The sequence below is a fragment of the Rissa tridactyla genome, chromosome 6, assembly GCF_028500815.1.
Source record: "Rissa tridactyla isolate bRisTri1 chromosome 6, bRisTri1.patW.cur.20221130, whole genome shotgun sequence".
NCBI classification, from domain to species: domain Eukaryota; kingdom Metazoa; phylum Chordata; class Aves; order Charadriiformes; family Laridae; genus Rissa; species Rissa tridactyla.
The window spans coordinates 47,691,703-47,714,550 of record NC_071471.1 but is presented as its reverse complement, the minus strand read 5'-3'; the positions used below and the strand labels follow the sequence as shown (position 1 = coordinate 47,714,550).

Here is a 22,848-nt window from a genome sequence, read left to right as displayed (position 1 = left end):
TTCTTGGTGCAAAAGCTGTACCAAAGGGTTTTGTTGGGGGGTTGCTGTGTTTTATTGTTGGGGTTTTTTTAAGTTCTAGAAAAATATCTAGACTCTGCAGTCTCTTACTCTGTTCGTCAGCGAGCTGCAGCCATGGTAGTTTTGGCTGAGAGTTAACTGCGAGGCTGCTCATAGGGCGTTCCTTGCTGCGCAGAGTTCCACCTGGTAGAGTAAGTTCTGCAAGCACGGATACAATTCCATTTGGAGGTTGTACTGATGTTCAGACAACATCTAGTGGTACTCTGTCCTAGCTATTTTTTCTGATGGAGTGCGTTAGCTATGCATTTCAAAATAAGAAATTTTGCCAAAAGGTTAGGAATCTTCAGGAGCTTCCTCTGAACAGAAGTTTTTCTTTCCGTTTCATTTTTTTTCCCCCCTGAACTTACACAAGACATTTCTCGGCCAATCCTTTGTAGCACAGCACTGAAACAAAAGCAAAGTTCACTGATCAAATCACCTCCTTTTTCTTTCAGAAATCAGATGCATCTAGGAATGAATTTTCCTTTTCCCTTTCCCTTCCTCAGAGAAACTATAATAAATCAATTTGTAAAAAATTTCATATTCTAATTTTCTTATCAGTGTTTCTTTTCTGCTCTGAGATTTAAAACTAAATAGATCGTTTGAAGCTTTCACACAAATTAGTATTTAGCAGTACTCTAATCCCAGTCACAGGAATGATACAAATTGAAAGGAATTTTATAACAAAGCAGGTGATAACAGATACCTGACATCAAATTATGGTCAACTGCCTTGAAGTCTGAGGCAATTTTTAGTGTGTGTGTGTGTGCTTAAAGCCTAGCGTAGTTCTTTTTTAGGTATGAGCCTTGCATCCTAAAAGGGAACTTTCAAAGTAGCTTGTGCCAAAGATTTATTAGACTTTTACCTCAATACTATATTTTCTAGCTGTCTTAGGTTTAAATAGAAGTTTGCTATGGAAGGGGCAAAGAACGTGAATCGTCAGATATAATTCCCTACTGAAGTTTGAGGTAACAAATTGTGATTTTAAAAAATAATATATATATATTTTTTTAAATCAATACATGCACTTATTTGCAATATGATAAACTGTTTGGATCCTCTGCTTCACTGCTTGGAGTACGGCAAGTGGGAGCCTTAAAAGAAGCAAACAGGATGGGTCACACCACAAGAAAATATGCTAATAGATACTCTTGTACTGCTTTTACTCTAGGAGAATGGATTATTGCCTGAGAAGGAAACCGTGGTAAGACTAGCCATGCTTTGTGTTTCAGAATCTGTGGGTTTTTACATATAAGTGTGCTTATTACATTTAAATCTTCTGGGCTAAGCTATTATTTTAATCTCTCTTTAATCAATGATTTTTTCATTCTCAGTAAAGCGATCCCTGAAGATGTCCATGGATATTGAAAACTGTTTACTACTAAGGTCCAACTTTGTCCTCGGATGTTTGGACTAGATGATCTGAAAAGTCCCTTCCAATCTAGGCAATTCTATGGTTCTTTGTTAGAAGATATGCTGGTTTATGCACTTAAAAAATGAATTGATCTTTGGACTTTTTTTTTTTTTAATCACCGTGGTCATTTTATGAAGTAATACAGTAAAAAAATAGTATTACTACTTTGGACATATACACTCTTGTTAATCTGATGATCTAAACCTGTTTTGCAAATACTAAAAATTAATTAAGACAGACGCACAGAGGCCAAGGCTTTCAAATCTGCCTAAGGGGTTTGGACACCCTCTTCCCATTAAAATTCATATTACACAAAGCATTACAGTTGTTGCCCTTAAAGCCAAATCACGGACTGAATGTTTCTAGAGCCTCCCTGCCCCCCTCACCCAGGAAGATGGCCCTGTCAAGCCATGCTTGAGTCACATTGGCAGGTTACTGTGGAAATGCTAGTATTAGTGCTGCAGCTATTGTGTTCTTCAGGGCCATACAGTCATCTGCTTGAAAAATTCAAATTATAGAAGAAAACCACCTTCTACCAATTAAAATCCACAGTGGTTGTTTTAATTGAGATGCTGGTTTTTATGGCTTGCAATGACCAAATCATTTGGTCATTCCAGCTAGGAAAAGACAGGCATGTATATCATGCATGGGAGAAAAGGAGCAAAAGTTAATTTTCCCTCATCCGTAACTCCGGTTTAAAAATAGCTTCTCTGGTTCTTATGGCAGATATTACATACGCATGACTTAAAATGAAGAGCAAAATACCATCTTTTCAAGGTTTTGAAAAGCATATAATGCCACTTATGATCAATTAAACTTGAAAATGACGCTAAATGCCATGCTACAGCTGCAACCCCAAAAAGCATGCCTGGGAGACAACAGCCTAAAGCAAAACCATAAATCCCACTTCCAGCAAACCTACTGCAAGGAAGTGAACATTACATTTTAAAGAGCACTGCTTTCGTAGCACACTTTCATAACTACTGCAAACTTATTTCCTTGGAGTTTTTGAGTCTGGAATTTCTGAGTAATGATTGGGGACGGACAGAACTGAAAAGACCACAGGGGCCAAAATGGCTGCCCAAATGGTTGCCTCATTAAATGACTGTTGTTTAGCTTGTCTTTGGATTCTGTCACCTTTGTCTTAACCCTTTTGCTATCATTCATATCCAATTTTGACCATTAAAGCAACATACCCTCATCGATCTGCAGTGGAACTGTACATATGTTGAGCACTGGGAAGGAGAATACTACATCACCGGTAAGGACCCTGGTATTGTTTGAAAATAAACAAGTCTTTGCACATCAGTAAATGTTGGGCTACTTTTTATTCGGCCCTACAATAAAATTTTCCTTATATAAAATCAATGGCAAAACACCTTTGGGAACAACACAACTCCTCTTTAACCTGTGTTTGTTAAAGTCTGCAATTATGCCTTTCTCAGGTAGATATACTATATCTGGGTTTTGCCCGCAAATAGATGTCAGGGTCTTGAAACTCACCTTGTGTGCAGGCCAAGAATTTTGAGTTTTCCTACCTGACTTTGGACGTGGATGTGTGTTACAAGCGTATGCACACTCATACTTAATTTTTGGAGGAAGGAGTGGGTTTGCTGAAGGTAAGATAGGAGGTGAAGACACACTAGAGAATGTCTCATGCCTTTGAAATTTCTCCTCCAACTACCCTAACAAATTGTGGCAATTAACATGCTGTTAGTGTTAGATGTATGCAGCCAGTGCAGGTGCTAATAATTGAAAAAGCATTTAGAGCTTTTACACCCTGGTTGAATATTTCATGATGTGCTGCATGTTTCACTATTTACTCAGTGGGCCTCTGTCACTTCAATCTTCTCTGACTGCTTTGACTGGTGCTATAAAGCTCAACCAAGATAGAGTGACGGCTTGTCACAGGCAAACTCCACCGACTCCGGCAGCTCGCTGGGACTAGCTGCGAAGGTTGTCACGACATTCTGATGGAATTCAGCAAATGTTTTGTGACTAATACACCCAACATTTGTCGGCTACCATTAGCCATTCCCTGTGACCCTCTGCAGTCTGTGTGGATGGCATTAAGTTGTAATGAGAATTTGTTGCCTATGCGTGTTACACTAATGACACTCTCTTACTGATCTTTCCTTGCACAGGTTAATCAGCAATGGAATTCATAAGGATGCAGTGCCCAGATGCATGGAGCTTTAGAGAAGAAAACCTAGTGCGACAAGAGAAAGAAAACCTGCAGTTTACTGTTAAATGCTTTCGTTGTCATATTCAGAAGCTGTCCTAATATTGGCTACAATCTCACACTGCGGGACTTTTTCCCTAAATCTACAAAGAAGTATATATTTAATAGAGTAGTTGGTACCTCCTGCACCGTGCAAGCTTTTGGGCTGAATTACAGTGCTAAGAACACTAACTAATTCTTCTTCCTTCCCTCTCACTCTGCCCAGGGTTTTTTTTATCCTGAGAAGCCTTTCTGAAGAGTTCATGTTAATTTATCAAGACTACTAAGGACACTGATATAGAGCTGTTTACTGTAAGAATCTTGCTCATTAAAGTATCTTGATACCTCAGGACTTGCTCAGAATATGTTTCAGAAGTATGAATCCTCTCACATAGAAAATTAACAAAATAGTTAACTTTTAGACTTTTATATGAGCAATTTAATAAGGGAGAGACAAGGCACACAGCTAATGTATCTTCTGGTTTTGATATTTCCCATTTAGATCTACTCAAGCTGCAGAACTAGCAATCTTTGAGGAGTAGGAGAACGTACCTGAAAAAAATAATTTTTCATTTGTAAAAAAATAAACCCACAGTTAAGTGCCATAATAAAATATAGGAGTGTTTTTTGCCACTTAAATGAAGTGTGTAGCCTTTATACCTTATGATAAAAGCTACCACTTTCTCAACTCAAAGTTTATAAGAATACGTTATTTCCTTTAAACCCAGTTTAAAGCTAAAGAGTTTTTTCTTTCCATTGCCTTGATCTGAGTGGATCTTCTGCTACCCTGAACTTGATAAAAAAAGCCTGTTGATTTTTTTCTGCTGGAAAATTCTCCTTTTCATTCCTGTCACTGCGCTCTCATCTTAAAAACACTTGTGCAAGATTTCACAGTACTCAAAAAAAAAATAATCTGATACTGTTCTTACTCCAATGGTTTATAGCACAACTACCAATGGTAGCAACAGTCAGAGGGCTAACATATACCACCTCCTATCATTCAAACCTTTTCATTCTATAACCTTGTTAAAAACAGGTCTAAGATAACACAGTGATTACCGAGATACTCCTGTTGCTCACGTTGGTTTAGTGAACTTGTAAGACAGAATCAGGAAGTGAAATGTGCTATTAAATACCTGCAGTGTTGCTGCTTAGTTATCATTGAGTATTAGCACCTCTTAAAGTTAGCCTTATAAATCCTTAAAAAAGGACATAAATTTTAGAGTACATGACGGAAATCTCCATGGCTGAGGGACATAAATATAAACCATTATTATGGTTAATCAGTGAGCTTTCACCTCTTCAAACCTTGCCTTCGTGTCTGATTTAGAGGTGTCATGGAAAATGATCAGATTGAACTTTTTTTTTTCCAAGGTTTTGCTTGACAAATCTTCCCCTCTAGACCTCCCATCGCTTTTTTGGGGTCCCATGAGAAAGCTCACAGTTTCAGCTTGTGGAAGGGCAGCATTACAATGGCAGGGAACTACAAATTCATCCCAAGTGGCACTAGCAGAAATGTGTGTGTACATTTGAGTGTATGTAGCTGGGTGGGCAGATGAGGAGATAAATGTGCATGGCCATTGTTCATAGACTCAGAATATTATACCCAACTTCAGGAAAAAAGACAGGAGGTTTCCGCCCTCAACTTCAGATAAATAATCTCATTAGGTTCCCGGAAATGTATGCCAAAAAACTCACTTTTTTCCATGTCACTTTGCTGGGTCTTGACAGTCTCTGAGCAAGTTTTATGGTTTGGTTGGGAATTATTTTAGATCCTCGATCAAGAAAAATCCTCAGGCTTATGAAATTCTCCGTGGCAACACACTGAAAACCCAGCGTCCTCTGATGCCTCCTTTGATTCTTATGTGATCAGGGACACTAATGATAATGACCCTTTGCTGAGTATGCTACTTGTCTAGAGGCCTATGTCAACTACACCACTACGTTCAGAGTGGACAGGGACAAACTATTTGTTTGCTCTTCAGGCCCCTTGGGCCCTGTCATATGCTATTTGTTCTTGCATTAAGAGGTACTTTGACTCAGCTGGGCTGACATTTCCTTCAAGTCAGTGTATTCCACTCATGCAATAGCAGCTACCAACGCATTAAGTGCGGACTTGAGCCCCAGCAACAATCCTTTTAAGTGGCTTTTTTGATTCATATCCAGGGCTTTTCACATTTTTACTGGTCATTCTGGAATCCAAAATGACACATTTTTTTTAAAACTAGCTTTGCTATTTGATGTTCGGGCAACATAGCCTCATATTTAACACGGCTGTTCATCAATAACTTGCAACAAAACTTGCGACTGTGAGATGATGAACAGGTGACTTGATATCACTGCATGACACCAGAGGCATCAAATGGTTCTACTTTTCTTCTCCGTTTCATGAAGGAGGAGACCCAATATGCCATTACCCTGCTACTCACAGCTTTCCTTCCTTTTCCTTCCACTTCCTATTTTAATTTTATTTTTTATTGCAATAGGATGTCCTTGTGTTCACATCTCCACAGAAGTGTCCATTTTTTCCTGTTTGTTGGAGTTTAAGTTATTTTTAAATAATACCCATGTTCTTGTGGGTTTAATGGGACAGACTTCTGTTGATGTAAACCAGACAGAAATAACCATGACAATACAGAGTATTTTTCTAGTTAATTTGCATTTGTAGCTATAGTCGGAATTTGAAGGATTTGTATCTGATTGATTAGATTCTTCCAGTATTGCATCAGTGTGATTCTGCTCATGTCATTTGATGTGATGCAGGATTCAGTTAGAACAGTGACTTTCTAAACGAGAATCTAGACCATTTGTGATCTGTACAAAGAACATTTGTATGCCTACTATCCATTTATTTCAGTTAGTAATTTATTGGCATTTAAAGACAATTACATCAAAAAGATGACACTGAAAAGATGCCTTCCATCTATCTATCTGGATCATATTTGGTAATACAGCTTTCTACTTACGTGTGAGTAAACCTCAAAAAATCCCGCTTTCTGACCAGGTCTAAACAAGCACCTGTCAGACCTCTTGTCATGATGTCCCAGGGAATCCCTATGATATAGTTTCTGTCCTCTGTTCTGCTCCAGCGATAGTCATAGAGTTTTATCTCATGGCATAATACCTTCTTCCCTGATTTTCCCCAGCCACTGTGGAAATCTGAAATCTACACAGCATTTTCAACATCATCTTAACCCCGGGGCTGCTCAGAAAGTGATTCTAAAGTCAGAACTCTGATTACAATTTATAAACGAACTTTTCGCATATTCCTCCTGCACATGCTCCAGACTTCTTGTCTTCCAGGCGCCCTCCATATCCAGAACCCTAGCTGAGGCAAGGTCTGCCAAGCAGCCAGCTATTTCTGTGGGAGGGACAGGGGTGAAGCTGGCTTTAAAGGAGCTTTTAAAGTAAATTTAAAAACCAAAGATAAATATCAGCTACAGACATGACAGTGCTTTAGCTGATTTACCTCTTGTGTACTTTTAGCTGACATACACTAAAGATTTCTGGGCCAGAAAGCAAGTACCTGCCACTGTAGGTAATTTACGAGGATACAAAATAGCAGATAATACAGCCCACCTTTGTTTATCAGAAAAGAGAAAAGCGTTTGGCCATTACACACAAAGCTTAACAGAGTTCTCTTCTGATTCAATCCACTTTCTCTTATTTAGCACCTTGAACCCAAGTTAAGTCAGCGTAGATAAAGAGTAAGACAAAGAGACGGTTGGATCTGGGGAGAAGCTGAGGGTGCCGACGCAGGGCTGGTGCATAAATTTAGCAGCAAGGGCAAAGAGGAAGAAAACAATGTCTGGATTTGGAAGCCTGGCAAGTTCTCCACTCGCTGCTCGACCCGTGTTTAGCAATTCTGATGTGCTACTGAGCAGACAGCTCAGGCTCAGGATGACTACTCTCCCTCAGTCCCTCTTCAGCAGGCAATGAAAGCAGGCTCCACTTTGAAAATCTTCCCCCATCATGCAAACTGACACAGGCATGCTTTTCAAAAACCCACAGCCAATCTGTTGATCATTACTTATTTACAAAGGCCTTCGGGCAGAAAGTCCTGTAAAAACCATACTTGATACGGTATACACTAGCTTTTTCTGCTTGTGGAAAAAAGTACCCCTAAGGCTACCTCAAACCATCACTTTCTATTGCACATAAAATGTACCATGTAACACTAAAGTATTTAATATATATGGTATAATATATCTACAGGAAAGGCATTTGTGTAGAAGTATGTTACCCTGTATTTGGTAATTTGATGTTTTGCTGAAGGCTATGACTTGAAAAAGCCTGCACCTAGTACAGAGGACCTGTCATCTCAGTACCCAAGAGCCAATAGAATAAAGAAGTACCCTTAAGCAGCAAAACTTTGACACAGCTTTGAAGCATATGAAAACAGTATAACTCCCCAGAATTATTATTACTCAAGATCAAAGAAATGAGGCATACTTTACATAGCAAACAGGGACAGTGTGCTCAGCTCCAAATGTTTCAGCTCTTTCTCTCTCTCTCCCTCTCCTTCTTTTTATTTCTACTTCCCCAAAATTAGGATCTGGGGGGGGCGGAATCTCCCACATGTTTAAAACTTAAAGTGGTTAAAACTATTAGCACCAGATAAGAAGACTGTCCAAAGGTAAGTAAATTGAAAACGATGCTAGCATGACAACTGGCACTATAAAAATGAGAAGCTCGCCAGTATGTTCATTTTATTCTTCCTCATAAACTGTAAACAAGCATGTAAATCAGTGTCATGTGGGCAAGGCTGAGCTAATGGGAAGGCAGAGAACTTTTAATGATACATTTAACAGAAATAGATGGTCAATAGGAAAAAAAAGCCACAGCTGGGTGCATTTTCTTCTGTGAATCAATCTCACTTTTGGTTCTGTAGTCTAAACAGAGATGAAGAAGTTACGTCCTTGAATATGCCCTTTATTGCAGCAACAATAAACAAATATGGATGCTTCTGTAACTGGCCAAAGAAAATTCCAGTCTGCTGACTGAAATACAAAGAGGAATATTACCTAGCTGTATCCAGAATTGTTAAAGGAACAAAATAATTGTCAACAATAAAAGACAAGTCATGAGTTATTTTATATACGGAAGGAAGTATATATTCATGTTAATCTTCTTCACTTAACCTCTGTGACTGCAGAGCAGTTACAGTTATACGTACATCCAAACCCCAAACTGCACCAATGTGCCTGTTTATATATGTAAATAAGTTTACGTTTTTCTGTGTGTGTGTGTGTATATATGCAGTGGAAAATCTCTGCCGTGATACTTAGTTCTGCATACAACTGTGGACTGAGGTTCCAGCCTGGCTACTTTAGATATACAAAATCAGAGCAGGAACAGCCTCCTTGTAGAAAACTCCATGTCCACTATCTGATCCTGTTCCGACTGACTTGAGCAGGCAAAAGGCGAAGCACAGTGAGACAGAACGCAAATGCCATATTATTTTAATAGATCCCAATTTCTTGTTGCAGTTCTAGTTTTAACAAATCTCTTAGAGATAATATGTCCTATGGAAGGAAAGTACATAGTTATACAAAGGCATACTGGTGTAAAATAATGTACACATAGCAACAGGGGAAAAATATCGCTAACAAGATGATGTTTTCATCACCCACTTTTAGAGTATATACTACCCTCTTAAAAATCCCTGTATTTCATAATTAATGTGCTTTTAGCCTGAGTAAAACTGCATTAGTTTTGAACTTTGCTTTGGCAAGTACATAGATTATTAGACTTTTTTATCAGTCTAAATCAATTAACAGAAATTTGATTTCAATCGACAGGATAAAAGGAAGGTAATATTCAGGTTCATTTTTGATTGTGATGATACATCTCACATATGGCCTTAAGTACAGAAAACAGTACTCAGAGGGAATCCAACAAAAAGAGAATTGCCTGAGGCAAACTAACCACATGAGTTCCCCTGATTGGTTAGTGCTATCATTAGTGCCACTGCTGTTTAAGAACTACACACGGACAGGACAGGGTGACAGCTAAGACTTTAAAGCCTATGTATTTTTCAAACAGCTTTTCAAACTGTTTTTCATGACAGAATTTTTTTCAGCTCTATCATTAACTGCTGACAAGCTGACAGAATAAATACTTCAGCCTTTCAGAAACCATCTAACAATCTTTTTTTTCCACCTCCTCCCCTTATTTTTGAAGTGGGGGGAGGAGCAGAGGAAGGAAAGAAGAAAGAAGATGAAGATATGAGTTTCTTGCAGTCTTACCTCATCAGTTTGGGTGAGGAGTTGGGTGAATTTCGCATGCCTCCGTTTCGCTGCTTTTTTTTGGGTGATAGTGTCGACGGCTGCTCATCTTCAACTGGAAATATAAGGAACTCATGAGATTAAGTACTGCTCTAAGTGCAATACGAAATACAAGTGAAGTAGCAAAGAACACACACTCTATGTCCATTCACGCACTGATACTTCATTGCTAACATAGGCCCAACAGTAATAAAAATCAAATACATGTTAGTCGAAGAGATTGGTTTGAAGGAGAAGCAGGGAAGAATACCAGGGCTTTGAACACAGGCGTTCAAATTGGTTTCATACTTCAAAAACAAAGGGGGGGAACCACATTCGTGTTATTCTTAGAGTTATTTTCAGTTAATCTGTGCTACAGAAAAGTAGGATTAGTGCTCTGCTATATTCTCAGAAAGGTAAAGTACTATTTGCAATACCAACATAACAGCTGCCAGCCCGCTTTTGCTAATGAACTAGACACCAGTTGGTTCTTGCTCCTCACATGCCAAACAACAGAGTCTTCATGAAGAGATGTAAAATATTCAATGCCTTGATGTTCAATGATTCAGTTAGTCAGGAATGCGAACGCAGCCTGCCATTGTGCACAGATCTCCAGCACAAGTCAGACCTCATCGCTCTACCCTTCTCACAAAAGGGAGTTTTAACAGGAGTGAACAGAATGAGGTTGAATGGAAGTGGGGAGACAATACCTGTATAACAGAGGATGCATGTGTTATGCAATCTTTTAATGAGGATGAGCTGGATTTTCAATGACAGATCAATTTCCAGAGGTAAAATCACTTATGGTTTTGCCAATCATAAACTACTCTTGGATAAGCTATGTCACAGTATATATTGCTTAAATGTAGGAAGTTATCAGGAAGTGCAGTTTCCTAATAACTTATCTCTAAGAATTAACCATCATCTTTACTGTTTCAAGATTGTTACTGCACTTGATAATCTGTGCATAAGGTTTACATGTGCTATCAAAGGGAATTATTTTATGCCTGCTTTCTCAAATTCACACTAATGATGAAGTATTCTAATATACAGAAGGAAAAATACACTTTCTTTTTTTCCCCATCCTATTGTTAACTAAAAAATTAACTAGAAGATAATATAACTGATGCCTAGGAAGCTGTTACTTTTAGCTTTAAAGGAAGGAGATTAGTAGCAGTAGTAGTAGCTATATTAAAGGAGCTTAATACGCATTAGCAGTGCACAAGCAGAGCCTGGAAAAAAAAATCTATTTGCAACCAGCTACATAGGAACAACAACAAAACCTGGATATATGTCACCTGCCCTAGACTTCTCTGGGAAGAAATTAAGCGATATCCTCCTGCTATAACCCTCTTCTGATACTGTTTTATTAGAGATTCCATTCTGGCCTGTCACATCTGTCTGTTTGCCCAAGTCTGCTACGGAACTTCATTTCGCCTTGGTCAAGACCAAAGGACTGGGCCCAGAAAAGACAGATGTGCCGTCTTTAAATGACCTGGCATCAGACCTGTGACTAACCCATCAGGGGAATCAAAACAAGAGAAAGCATTGCAAAATAAAAATAAAAATTAAAAAAAGCTAACCCCAAAATAAATGCCCCAAAGAGTGCTGTAAAAGGTAATACTTAGATCAGAGCAATGACTGTCTAATAATCATTTATTTCACTAACATATCTTTCTTTTCTTCTCGGGTAGCATCCCCAACAACAAAGCCATTTCCTTCTCATTTGACTTTTCTGTTTTTCCAAGTCAGAGTCCTATAGTGGAAACGCCTACTGATGATTCGTCAAGTATCATTCTTTGTTTGGCTGGGAGATAAATAAGCCCACAGAAAATTCTCAAAAATATACAAATTGAAATTTTCTTTCTGTGACGGCTTGTTCAGATTAAACCAGATCACTTCAGTATTTAGCTATGTGTAACATGAAGTGAATATGCACAGGATTATTTTGTTAGTAATATCTTTCTTTTTCTGCTTATAACAAAGTGCAAGTATTTGTACATTTCGGAACACCCGCTGGAAATGGCCTAGTCTTGTTTTAAACTTGTCTATCAAAAAATTATTTGCATGCTATTCTACACAGACAATAGGTTGCTTTCAAGATATACGCTGTGCTCTCTTGTTCTTTATAGGATATAAATATCCAGTTCCAGTCTGATTAATCCACCACTAAAAAAATCAAAGGAACAAGAATCATGCAAAACGTTCCTTCCAGAAATCAGCTACAACTGATATGCTTTGCTCTCTTGGTAGTAAAAATTGTAAATTTCACTTAATTTAATCTGCCACCATGGGGTTACAGAATGTTTGTCAAGAGATTCAGTATTTCACCATAGTTACAGTATATTGTTATACTATTTTAACAGTTTAAGGAAGATATATAGCCATCAGGACCACGTGCAAAATCTTGTATTAACGCAAGTCAACTGTAGATCATATTATAGCCAGAAATATTTTTATGAACAGTAGAAAACACTACTAAAAAAGAGTACTTTTCAGATAGCTAATAAGACTCCTGGCTGATCCTTTCAAATACTGAAAGTTAGTACAATAAGGATCTATTGTACTATATGGTCCAATATTTGTGTTCTCCAGTGCTGCCAGGTGATGCTACCCATCCATCCAATTAAAAAACAAAGTCTTACTAGTAATCATCCCAAATAACTATTTCTAGAGCTAGATTTCTAGCAGTCTGCAGTTATTTCGGGTACTGCATCTACTATAAATAAGCTCCCTCTTTTGATATCTGCTTGTCATATTCAAACTATGTTACTGTCACCAATTGCCTGGAAAGTCCAAGGTTAACGTGGCTCACTAGTTAATACCTGTTAGCAAAGCCTTCTGAGGGATCTCAATGTGTTGCTAAAACAAAGCCTTGCTCAAGCAAGGAAGACATTTATTCTCATTGCAGCAATGAAAGGTGATCTATCTTAATCATATCACATTCAAACAAGATTTTGTTTTTCAATAAAATCTGTGTGGAGAGTTCACAGGGCATCTGCAGTTTAGAAACGCAGCTCGATTAGAATGGGGAAGAGAATCTACGAAGCTGAAATATGTGAATGGTAAATAATGGACACCATTACCTATGGCTTGGTTCCCAAAAGTGATGCAATGATAACCCACAAGTGGCTTCTTAGTAGTAAGTAGGATATAAAACATACTTAATTATTATGCTTCAGATACTCTTATCAATTTCCTGCATATTTAAAGAAATAGATCTAGCAAAAGTTTTAGTAAAGCTATAAAATATCATTTTAGTTTCATAGTTCCTGTGTCTGCATTAATTTAAAAAGGAGTCTTAAATTTGCTTGTTCTTATGAAAGACAACCAGATTTGAATAATGGGCTGTGATATATGACAACTCAACCCTGATGTTGTGTGTTTGACCTAGTGCTTTTGTTAATGAGAATGTGTCCCCATTTTTAGTATTTTTGATGTCTTTATGCTGCAGGATTTGTATTAAAATATAGTCATGTTATATTATGCAGACTTCCTTTACCAGCTTTCATGACAACTGCAAACAAGTTCAAGAACTGGACACAGAATTTTATAGAATTGGAACTCAATCCAGCCTCTGAGTTCTAATAAAATTCAAGAGCTTGTTTGCACGTCCCTAAGTATAACACTTAATGTAGTGTTGTAACAAGCCAGCGCTCACTTGTCTAATAGACAGAGAATCTAACAGTTTTGCAGTTCAGGAAGACTCAGTGCTAGAAAAATGTCAGGCAAGTCTAATGAGGCTTCAGATGCTCCGGTTTATGCTGGAGTTTAATTTAAAGTTACACTGATGTTTTAACATGTTTGCTTATTCTTGAGTAAAGAGGATTCATTATTTCAATGACATAACCTCCAGACAATGTTCACTGAATTGATTTAAGATGTGCTGGTAATTTTAACAGCCTTAATGTGGAGCTGAACATCTGTAACAACATATTACTTGACTTTTATCCTCATTTCATTTTTTAAGCAAAATAAAGGGAATGTCTTTCAGAAACAGTGGACAAGTTCGTAACTTTTTTCTTTGTTTTTTTTTTGTTACTATTTTTTAAATAAATCTGTCTCCTTCACTGCCTTTCCCAGGTCGCTAGCAGAACAGTTTACAGACGCTTTTTTTAGACCCCAAAAGAGGTGGAATTTGAAATAACATCTTTGTTACTGAACATCACACGAACTGTAATACCTGGTAAACTCATTCTGCCTAGCATGTAAATGCTTCAGAGCAATAAACCATAGGAAAGGTAAAGCACAAACCACCCAGAAACATTAGTCGACTCGCTATCTTGATTAACTTATTAATCACCACATCTGGAGAAACCCACATCTGTAAGCACTTAACAGAGCATTAGTAATGTCATAGTCACATCGAAAACAGACTGCAAAACCATGCACAAACCAATCTGTATTGCCTTATACATCCAACTACGGGGCTACCTACGGAGATCTTGGTTCAACCCAGGCTTTTGGGAGTGGTAGCGGTATTTTACAGGCAAGCTGAGTGCCCTTTGCAATCTACAGTACGTAGATTTTCCTTGTTCAACAGAACTCAATAAGTTAAGGTGCAGCAGCGAGGGGTTGTTGGGTAGGAAGAGGCTCCCTTTACGGTTATTAACAAGTGGAACAGGTTCCGGGATTCCTTCAGTGGACTTGGCACCAACCAATGCATTAGTAGTTGCATTCTTGAATTGATATGAACATTTTGAGTAACTTGATCTAGCTGCCTTCTTTACTTCTAAATAATAAGAAAAAATTTAAATTAATGTCTTTTTATTGAAAATTATTTCAAACCACAGGCATGAATCAATTTTGATATTATGTGGAATTACAGACTTTAAAGCTTAAAGTATCAGTTTCTACAGCTGAAATAAAGGTTTATACCTGCAGCTTTCTTAGTTTTTTTCTAAAAATGGTTTTTTATAAAAGAATACTTATAAAAGGATTATTCCACAATATTATCATCTTTAAGCAATAATCCCGTCCTAGGGTAAATGTGTCTTTGGCAACACTTATTTCCCACATGTTGATAAAGGCTTTGAGATTTACTAGCTGTGGAAGATGTTTATTCCTTTGAATCTACCGAAAATAACAGGGGAGGTAGAGCACTCTGCTGCTATTAAAATAAATAAGGAATAATAGAAAAACGTAAGGTGAACACTTCAAAATTGTGCAAGCATACTTATGGAATTAAACTGATGTTGAAGAACCTACATAAAAGCTGTTGGGTATTCAGAAGTGCTGAATACCGTAAATTTCATGAGGTCATACACCGCACCTCTGAAAAGAAAGCTAATAAATTTAATTTCCTAAATATAGATCTAGCTTGAAACTGTGAGTCTTCTATTTCTAATATATCAAACCCCTATATTAATAGCTCTAACAAACGCCATCCTCTTTAAAAAACAATAAAAACATGTTTTTCTGGTAAAAACATGCAGAAATTATCTTCTCCAATGCTTGTTCCATTCTAAATGAGTATATTATAGAGAAGAAGGTACATTACTGAGCCACTAAAATCTTATATTCTGTTATGTGTTATGAGGCGAGGAGGTTAGGTAGGGAGTAGTTTACGGACTGGTAATCTTGCAGCTTTATTTCCATATGTTTCAATTGCCTTAAAGTTTCCATGGAGAACTTCGACTAGACAGTAGCTCCAAATTATTTGAGGAGGCCGGCATGTTTTTTGGCATCTTTGTCTAGTTTACTACCAGCTAGAAACACTATCTAGTAATGGGAAAGATACATAAATAGCATCCACATGCTTGCCACTTGTGTTCAAGCACAAAATCTGCCTCTCTCACAAACAAGGTGATTATATGCGAATTTGAACATAGGTTCGACTATTAACTAGGTTAAACTATTTCATGACAAAGTGGCCCTTCCCATTCAATGATGTCTGAATTGGTGGCTTGCTACTACCCTGACTAAGGTGAACAGAAAAATCAGTGAGAACAGAACTAGAGTCTAAGTCACAATGTTATTCTGCTCTTTGCTAACAGTAGTACCATTTAAAGTATAATGATAATAATGCATACTCATGAGAGTTCACATAGATTTTAATCATTGGAGAATAGCATATATCTTTTATTATCAAAACTTCCACAAAAAAATGCCATGTATCATATTGGACACACTACTTGAAAATCATCAATCTTACCTCAGTTACTGGGTTTTTGTCAAATCTTGTACTTCTATCTCTGATATTTCTCCGGTGAAACAATTTTCAGATAGATGCTAAAATATACCTGCAGAGACCTATCTCCCTACACAAGTCACCGGTCAAGCATGCATTTTAACAGTTTGAAATGCATCAATTTGGTTCTATTTTTAAACTACAGACAGTAATATTGGAAATAATCTTTATAAATCTACACGCCTGCATCAAAGTATCTTCACATACAATAGAAGACAATCAAAATCTATTAATAATACTTATCCACCCTCCAATCAAGTTTAAGAAACATCATAATCGTTTTACAGTCTCTTCTGGAGTTCAGTAAGTGACGGTTTCAGATAGCAGACCTGACTGTTAAGTATTAAACTTCCATAACAGTGTATGTCTTATGGCATATTCCATGCAGACATAAGCAAGTTTTCCCAAGATTTTGTGCTTGCAGTGGCACAGCATGAGCCAGAACTAAAATACCTTGTCTTTTGGTATGGCTTAATAGTTTGAGCTTGGCCTAATGTTTAATAGCATCACATGATCTTGGTTCAGCATGAAGGCAGACTGAGCTGCTTAAAACATATCCTACTTTCCCTTATTTCCAACAGAGTGAATATGGAACTACCACTGAAGAGCAAAACATTAAACAATGGGGATAACAGAGTTGCCTTTTTTTTTTTTGTCAAATTATTCCAGATTTAAAAGTTCTAACTACCAGTTTCATCCCATGACCTCTAACCTCCTGCCTCCGACAAGAGCTCAGCTGCTTCAGATGAAAATGGAAGGAGCCCCACAGTGGATGACTATGAAATACCTTGTTCATAGTACAAGTTTCTTTCCGACTACAGCAGCCTATGGCTTATGTCTTTTTACTCCATCTTGAAAAGCAAAGATTACAGTATAATAGCTGAATAACCTATTCTGGTAGAGATAATTATATCTTTCTCCATGCCTCTAATACAATTATATATTTTTTACCCTAGCAGAGGAAAACTGGTTATTTTTAGTCTAAATAGCTTGTCAAGTTGTATATGCACACTGTGCCACAAACACAAGCACGTCAGGAACTATATGTGCAAGTACAGAGGTGCAATTTTGAACACAAGATATTACTGTGCTTTCAGATTAGGCAGTATTGTACAACTAGGTGAGAAATACAGGCCAACACTGTCACTTCTGCAGATACATACTATAATGTGCAGAACCTAAAACACTTAGGTTTTTATAGCACCCTGTTGTTCAGAAAAGGCAGTTTCTTTTTATTAATAATTTCTTTAAAATCTGGTTGGGTGCTTGCACCACTACGTGGGCTGATTTCCATAGAAAACATATTTGGGAAACACAAATTGCTGTTAATCATACAGAACTAAATACATCCTTACATACTATCACTGCCTCACTAGGTTTGGCAACCAAACTGTCTGGATTGGGGTAATTTGTTGTACCACTGTGCAACATTAAACCACAACCTCCAAATCCACAAGGGTTCCCCTTCCAAGGATGTGATGAGTTTAGCACCAGTGAGTCTACTAAAAGAGGACTATTTTCTAGTCACATTTAGATTAGTTTCTCTTTATCTAATATGACGTATGCCTTTATTTTCAATGCAAATAGTCACAGGACGAGTTTTCTGCTTGCATTCTGCCAAAATTCATTAGAACTATTCAGGACACTTGTCACGTATCCATAAGGCATTATTACTGTTAACTAAGAATAGAGCCACTGGTCGTTTTGAGAGCAAATTCTGAATAGCTTTTTGAGAATGGCAAACAATAAAGAAGTGGATAACAGTACAGTAAGAGTAAGAAATTCCATGTTTTCTGTAGTATTTCCTAATTGCACCCTGGGCGAACGCTACCTACTTTTGGTAAATGCTGTACAGAACTTGCCCAAGAAACCTGTCAACATTATGCGGATTAATAATAATGTCTATAAAACGTGAGATATTAATGTGATTTATGTAAAGGTATTTTGAAGCTGCATACATTCCTATACCTTCCCCCCACCCTCAAGAACTCCCCTTCAAGCTCAATGAATATACACTTGCCTACAGACCACATTAGGGAATCATGCCCGTTTCTATTTCTATACATTTTATTTATTATAATGAAGATAATTTGAAATGCAATCTGCAACTCCCTGAACATTTTTAAAACAACCAATGTAGTTAATCTAATGCCTATGGCAATCTCTGTTTATTTTTTGTGAGCATACACTTGCCATAACTTAAAACCGGGCTGAGCTTTAATTTAAATGTAACAAGGCAGAATACCAGTACAGAGCTTTCAACAAAATGGCTGAAACTGGCTTCAGCATGATTTGCCTGGAAGGGAAGATGAAAATGTGTTTTAAAGGAGAAAAAAAATATCCTGACCAAAACCAGACATTCTAAACAACCACCACTGATACCCACTGCTCCTTTCCTCCCCCGTCTCTATCAGCTGCTAGGCTTTCAGCGCCGTTTTTCACCAGACACTAGCACAGTGTTTTCCTTCATAGTCAGCCATCAGCCAGAGCTGTCACTTGCAGATACTTCATTTTTGTTTCAGTCTAATTCATACTGCACCCCCTTAATCTCTGTAGTGAGTAATGCCATGTCACTGCGCAGATATGCCAGATCCATCCCTAGAAGTACAGAGAGTGTTTTTAACAGTTAAACTATCGTGGTTTGAAAAAATATTTTATTTCTCCGCCCAGCTCAACTGCTCTCTTTCTCCTAAGCATCTTCCCAGCTGACCTCCAAAGGAGCAATCACCGTTCTGCAATCTGGCACGTCTTCCGTAAAGCTCAGCTTTCACATGGGGGATGGAAGACACGCTGCAGCTCTGTATTACTAAATGCAAATAATCAATATGTTGATTGAGCTTTTGGCTACCAGAGTTCTTTTGATGGGAGTGACAGCGAGCATGACTTCCCTCTTTCAATGACAAGCCTGTTTAGGCTTTGCTACCTACCACTTTGTGAATCAGGCAACTGAAAATACCCACAGCAATTCCTCCAAACTGTCAGCTATTGCTGTGATTCCACCCAGCACCCCCTGTACAAGACAACAGATTAACCATTAGGCTAGATACGTTGAAAATATACAGCTTCAACCTTTCCCCAGCTAGCTCAGAGCGATGTATAGATGATTATTTCAACCGTCAGCTGCCGCATAGACTTAAACCCCTGCACAATAACTCCTGGATTCATCTGCCCCTTGTCAAACTTGCACAGCTTTAGTTTGAGCATACGCAGTGTGGCAGTTTCACTGCGGATCTAGAATAATCCAGACGGCTGCTGTCTCTTTGTTAACAGGAAGCTAAACTGATGAGTTTGTAATGCATTTCTTATCAAAGGTAGTTTCAGGAAAGAAAATGTGCCCAATCAGTTGGGGTTGGAATTTAGCATAGTATCAAAATATGGGTTAATCATAACATTTGTTATTTCTTGGGAAAAAAATATTGTTCATCCCCTTTAAAAATCACTTATGCCAATGAACTATTTATTTTATAAATTTATAATTATTACTTGGTTTTTTGGTGGTAACAGATGTAATGAAATCATTGACTAGAAAACTACAATGCAATGGTGCTTGATGAGATACAAGAATGTTAATTTTAGAAACTGCAGAGCAGTGTTTGCTTGGTGTCTGAATGGTAACTCAAATGAAACAGGATTGCTGTTTTGGTTTCTACGTGCATTACAAACTCAGGGAAATGCATTTCATTGCTTTTTTTTTTTTTATACAAGGAGAAACAGATATGCTGCGTATCTCTACATACTAGTACCATTAGAAAAGCAGGTGAGGCTCACTGGCTTTTAGTTGCAGTGTGTGCCATCTGAAGCAGATAAGAAAACATCAAGATCCGAGAATGTCAAGAATGCATCATCTCAGAACATTTTACAAATACTGAATGGTGCTTATACGAGACATTCTCTTTGAAACAGTGCAGCCCAAGAAACATCTTTTTCTTTTCTTTTTTATCTTTTTGTCCCAGGCTTGCACTTTTTGGCTAAAGGCACGTAAAATTGAATGACAAATGAATTGCTCAACTTTTTTTTTTTCTACTGGCATCCAATGCTGAAATTTTATATTAATAAGTCTTTCAGTTTTAATTCTCCTTACATATAAAGGACTGGAACTCAGGTATAGATATATTCCTCACCTTTGCTTTTCCCTGAATATTGTAAAAAGACAGTTAATAGAAAGTGTGGAAACTTGCTAGTCTGCATCCTGTTACGTATTCTAGATGGTTGCTCTGATGTTCTCTGAAACCATGATAAACTTTAAGTTCCAGCTTTTAGGGTTACAGGTGTACATAGGATGAAAGAGACTGCAAAGGTGTTTGGAAACCCAGCAAGCTTTTAACTGGAAATTTTTGGTAAAAAAGTCCAGGGTATGGTACTACACTAATTTTTTTTAGGGGTAGAGCAACCCCCTAAGGTTACAGTAGAACTTTGATCTTTTTTTCTTTGCTTCTACTGTTTAATTCAAGAGCATAATTATTACACATGCTTTCCAGAGATACCAGTTGTTATCACTTCTCTAGTACTACAACTCGAGCAAGCAAAGAAGTGGTTTAAGGCTGTTCAAATTGTGGCTGATCTAAAGTCCATTGACGTCAGAGAAAACACTTACACTGACTCCAGCGGACTTTAGATCAGGAGCTGTTCACATCTCATGCTTCAGGGTGCAAGCTGATAAAATGAGGCAGGAAGAAAGCCTTTCTCATTTATACAGCACTTCACAATTGGCTTGGCCAATTCAGAGAAGCAAGGCTTCAGATGTCATGGACCTGGTTGCTTGTTCCAGAAAGTACAGAAGTATATACACAATGTGACACTACCTGTACGTAACAACTATCGGCCCTTTTCTGTGGGAAATGCATACAGTAGAAAAAAAGCTACTTTATTCAATTTGCAATCAAATCCTAATTTATATTTAGACTAAGTCACAGGTCCATTGAACGTTGAACATCTTTTCTGATTCAGGTTTTAGTATTCCCTCACACATTTTTCTTGATTTTTAGTCTCCATTCTCCGTTGCCTTCTCAATTTATGATTTACTCTGTAATTGTTTATTCAAGTCATTATATTGTTATTGGAAAACTGTCAAATTAAAAGTTCAAGAAAAAGCATCAGCGGACTTTTCCCCTGTCCATTTAATTATCCAATTGACTTCTCCACATGTTGCACACATACAAAATACTATTTGGGTAAAGTAAAGTTTATTTTGGGAAAGAGTGGAGAAAGGGAGATGTGTCTAAATTGTAGAACTTAAAACAGAACATGGTCTGCATTCATGGGGGTCTGTTCTCCAGAGAAACATCAAAGTGAAGGGAATTGACTTTGTCTTTTGAGAGTGTGTTCTGGAGAATAAGGAAACTCAAAGTCTTTCATCAGGTATGGCGAGTGAAAATATTCTCTGAGCTGAATTTTAAATTCTGTTATTTCATTATGACAAGCTGTTTTTCTGCCTGAACGCTGTGGAAGAGCAACAGCAAAATGTTGCCCCTGTGTGTCAGAAAAGAGCTGTTCAGTCCCTGTGTGTCCTACTGTGTCACAAGCAGCTATGAACTCCAATTTTAGAGCTCCAGCTGCTGCGTCTGGCAGAAGCAAAGTACAAAAGGATTGCTAAAAGCCACATGTTAACTTTTTAATAGACTACCTGATGATCCCTTGGCTACAAACAGAGGACTGGGAATCTCTCTTGACTGAGAATTTAGTCCCACCACTGATCTGTTACGCAGCCTTGGGTTGCTCACTTCCAGTCAATTCCCTTTTCACAGAGTTCCTTACTTATAGCTTTTGCTAAGACTCTAGTGACCAAATTATCTAAAAATGTGTCTGCTAATCACTAATTTTCTGCGATCTACCAGCTGTAAGATGGTGAGGTTGTTACCGCTGTTTGGAAAGTACATTGGGAATACATTCCATAGAAACATATCACATGCATATGTAACAAGAATAAATTGCTATTACAGCATTTTGCTTTTTTAATTAGACATGAAAGTACCTCTTTAACATCATATAACTGTAACATCTTTTTTTATTTCTATGTTTCTTTTTTCTTTCCTTAAAAAAAATACAGTGTCAGTTAAAGGACACTGATTTCCTTATGAACAGTCCTTTGACAGTTCCCCAAGGCATGACACATCTTTGGGGGATTCTTTAAGAGTAGCGTCACACAGCAAATTGTAATATTTCCACACCCATAGTTCTAAATTCAGTGCATTGTCATAGACTACCCTTGTCTCAATACACAGCAATCCAAAGTGTATTTTCCTTTGTCCTATTGCCTCAGAGAGGATTTTGACACCAACTGTAAGGGACATGGAAGAGAAGCTGCAGCACTAGTGAGGGTAGACTGTAGTTGGGTAGCTCTGCCAAGCTGTAGGAGGAATCTGTCCTACTTTTACAAAGTAAAGGAAGTTTTCCCTTTGTGACTGAATACACTCACAATCTGATCAGTCACTGCTAAAAGCAGTAAAGTTCTCTATGTGGACAAAAGCTAAGCTCCTATTAAAAAAAAAAAATTAAAATAAAAATTTGAAAAGCCACTCACTATTGTGCCTATGAACGGTTGCCGTTTACACTCCCTGAGCTCCACTAAATTCAGTGGGAAAATATACAATGTCTAGAAGCAACTAAGGGAAAAAGTAAGCACAAGAGTCCTTGGAGATTGCTCTGCTCCTCAGGATTAGAAATCTTGTATTTACTGCATAGATTGTGCTCCTCACAGAGA

General features: G+C 37.7%; 1 protein-coding gene across 20 annotated transcripts in view; it reads right to left on the bottom strand.

Moving 5' to 3' along the window:
- KCNMA1 (potassium calcium-activated channel subfamily M alpha 1) overlaps positions 1 to 22,848 on the bottom strand; it is a 506,659-nt gene that overhangs the window by 62,100 nt on the left and 421,711 nt on the right. For 11 of the 20 annotated variants that reach the window (XM_054204505.1, XM_054204517.1, XM_054204518.1 and 8 more), the window contains one exon: positions 9,941 to 10,034. In XM_054204505.1, coding sequence (XP_054060480.1) covers positions 9,941 to 10,034 — 94 coding nt within the window. Of the gene's footprint in view, positions 1 to 9,940; positions 10,035 to 14,396; positions 14,691 to 22,848 lie in introns of all 20 variants that reach the window. The other 9 variants (XM_054204500.1, XM_054204499.1, XM_054204501.1 and 6 more) reach the window with 1 other exon arrangement.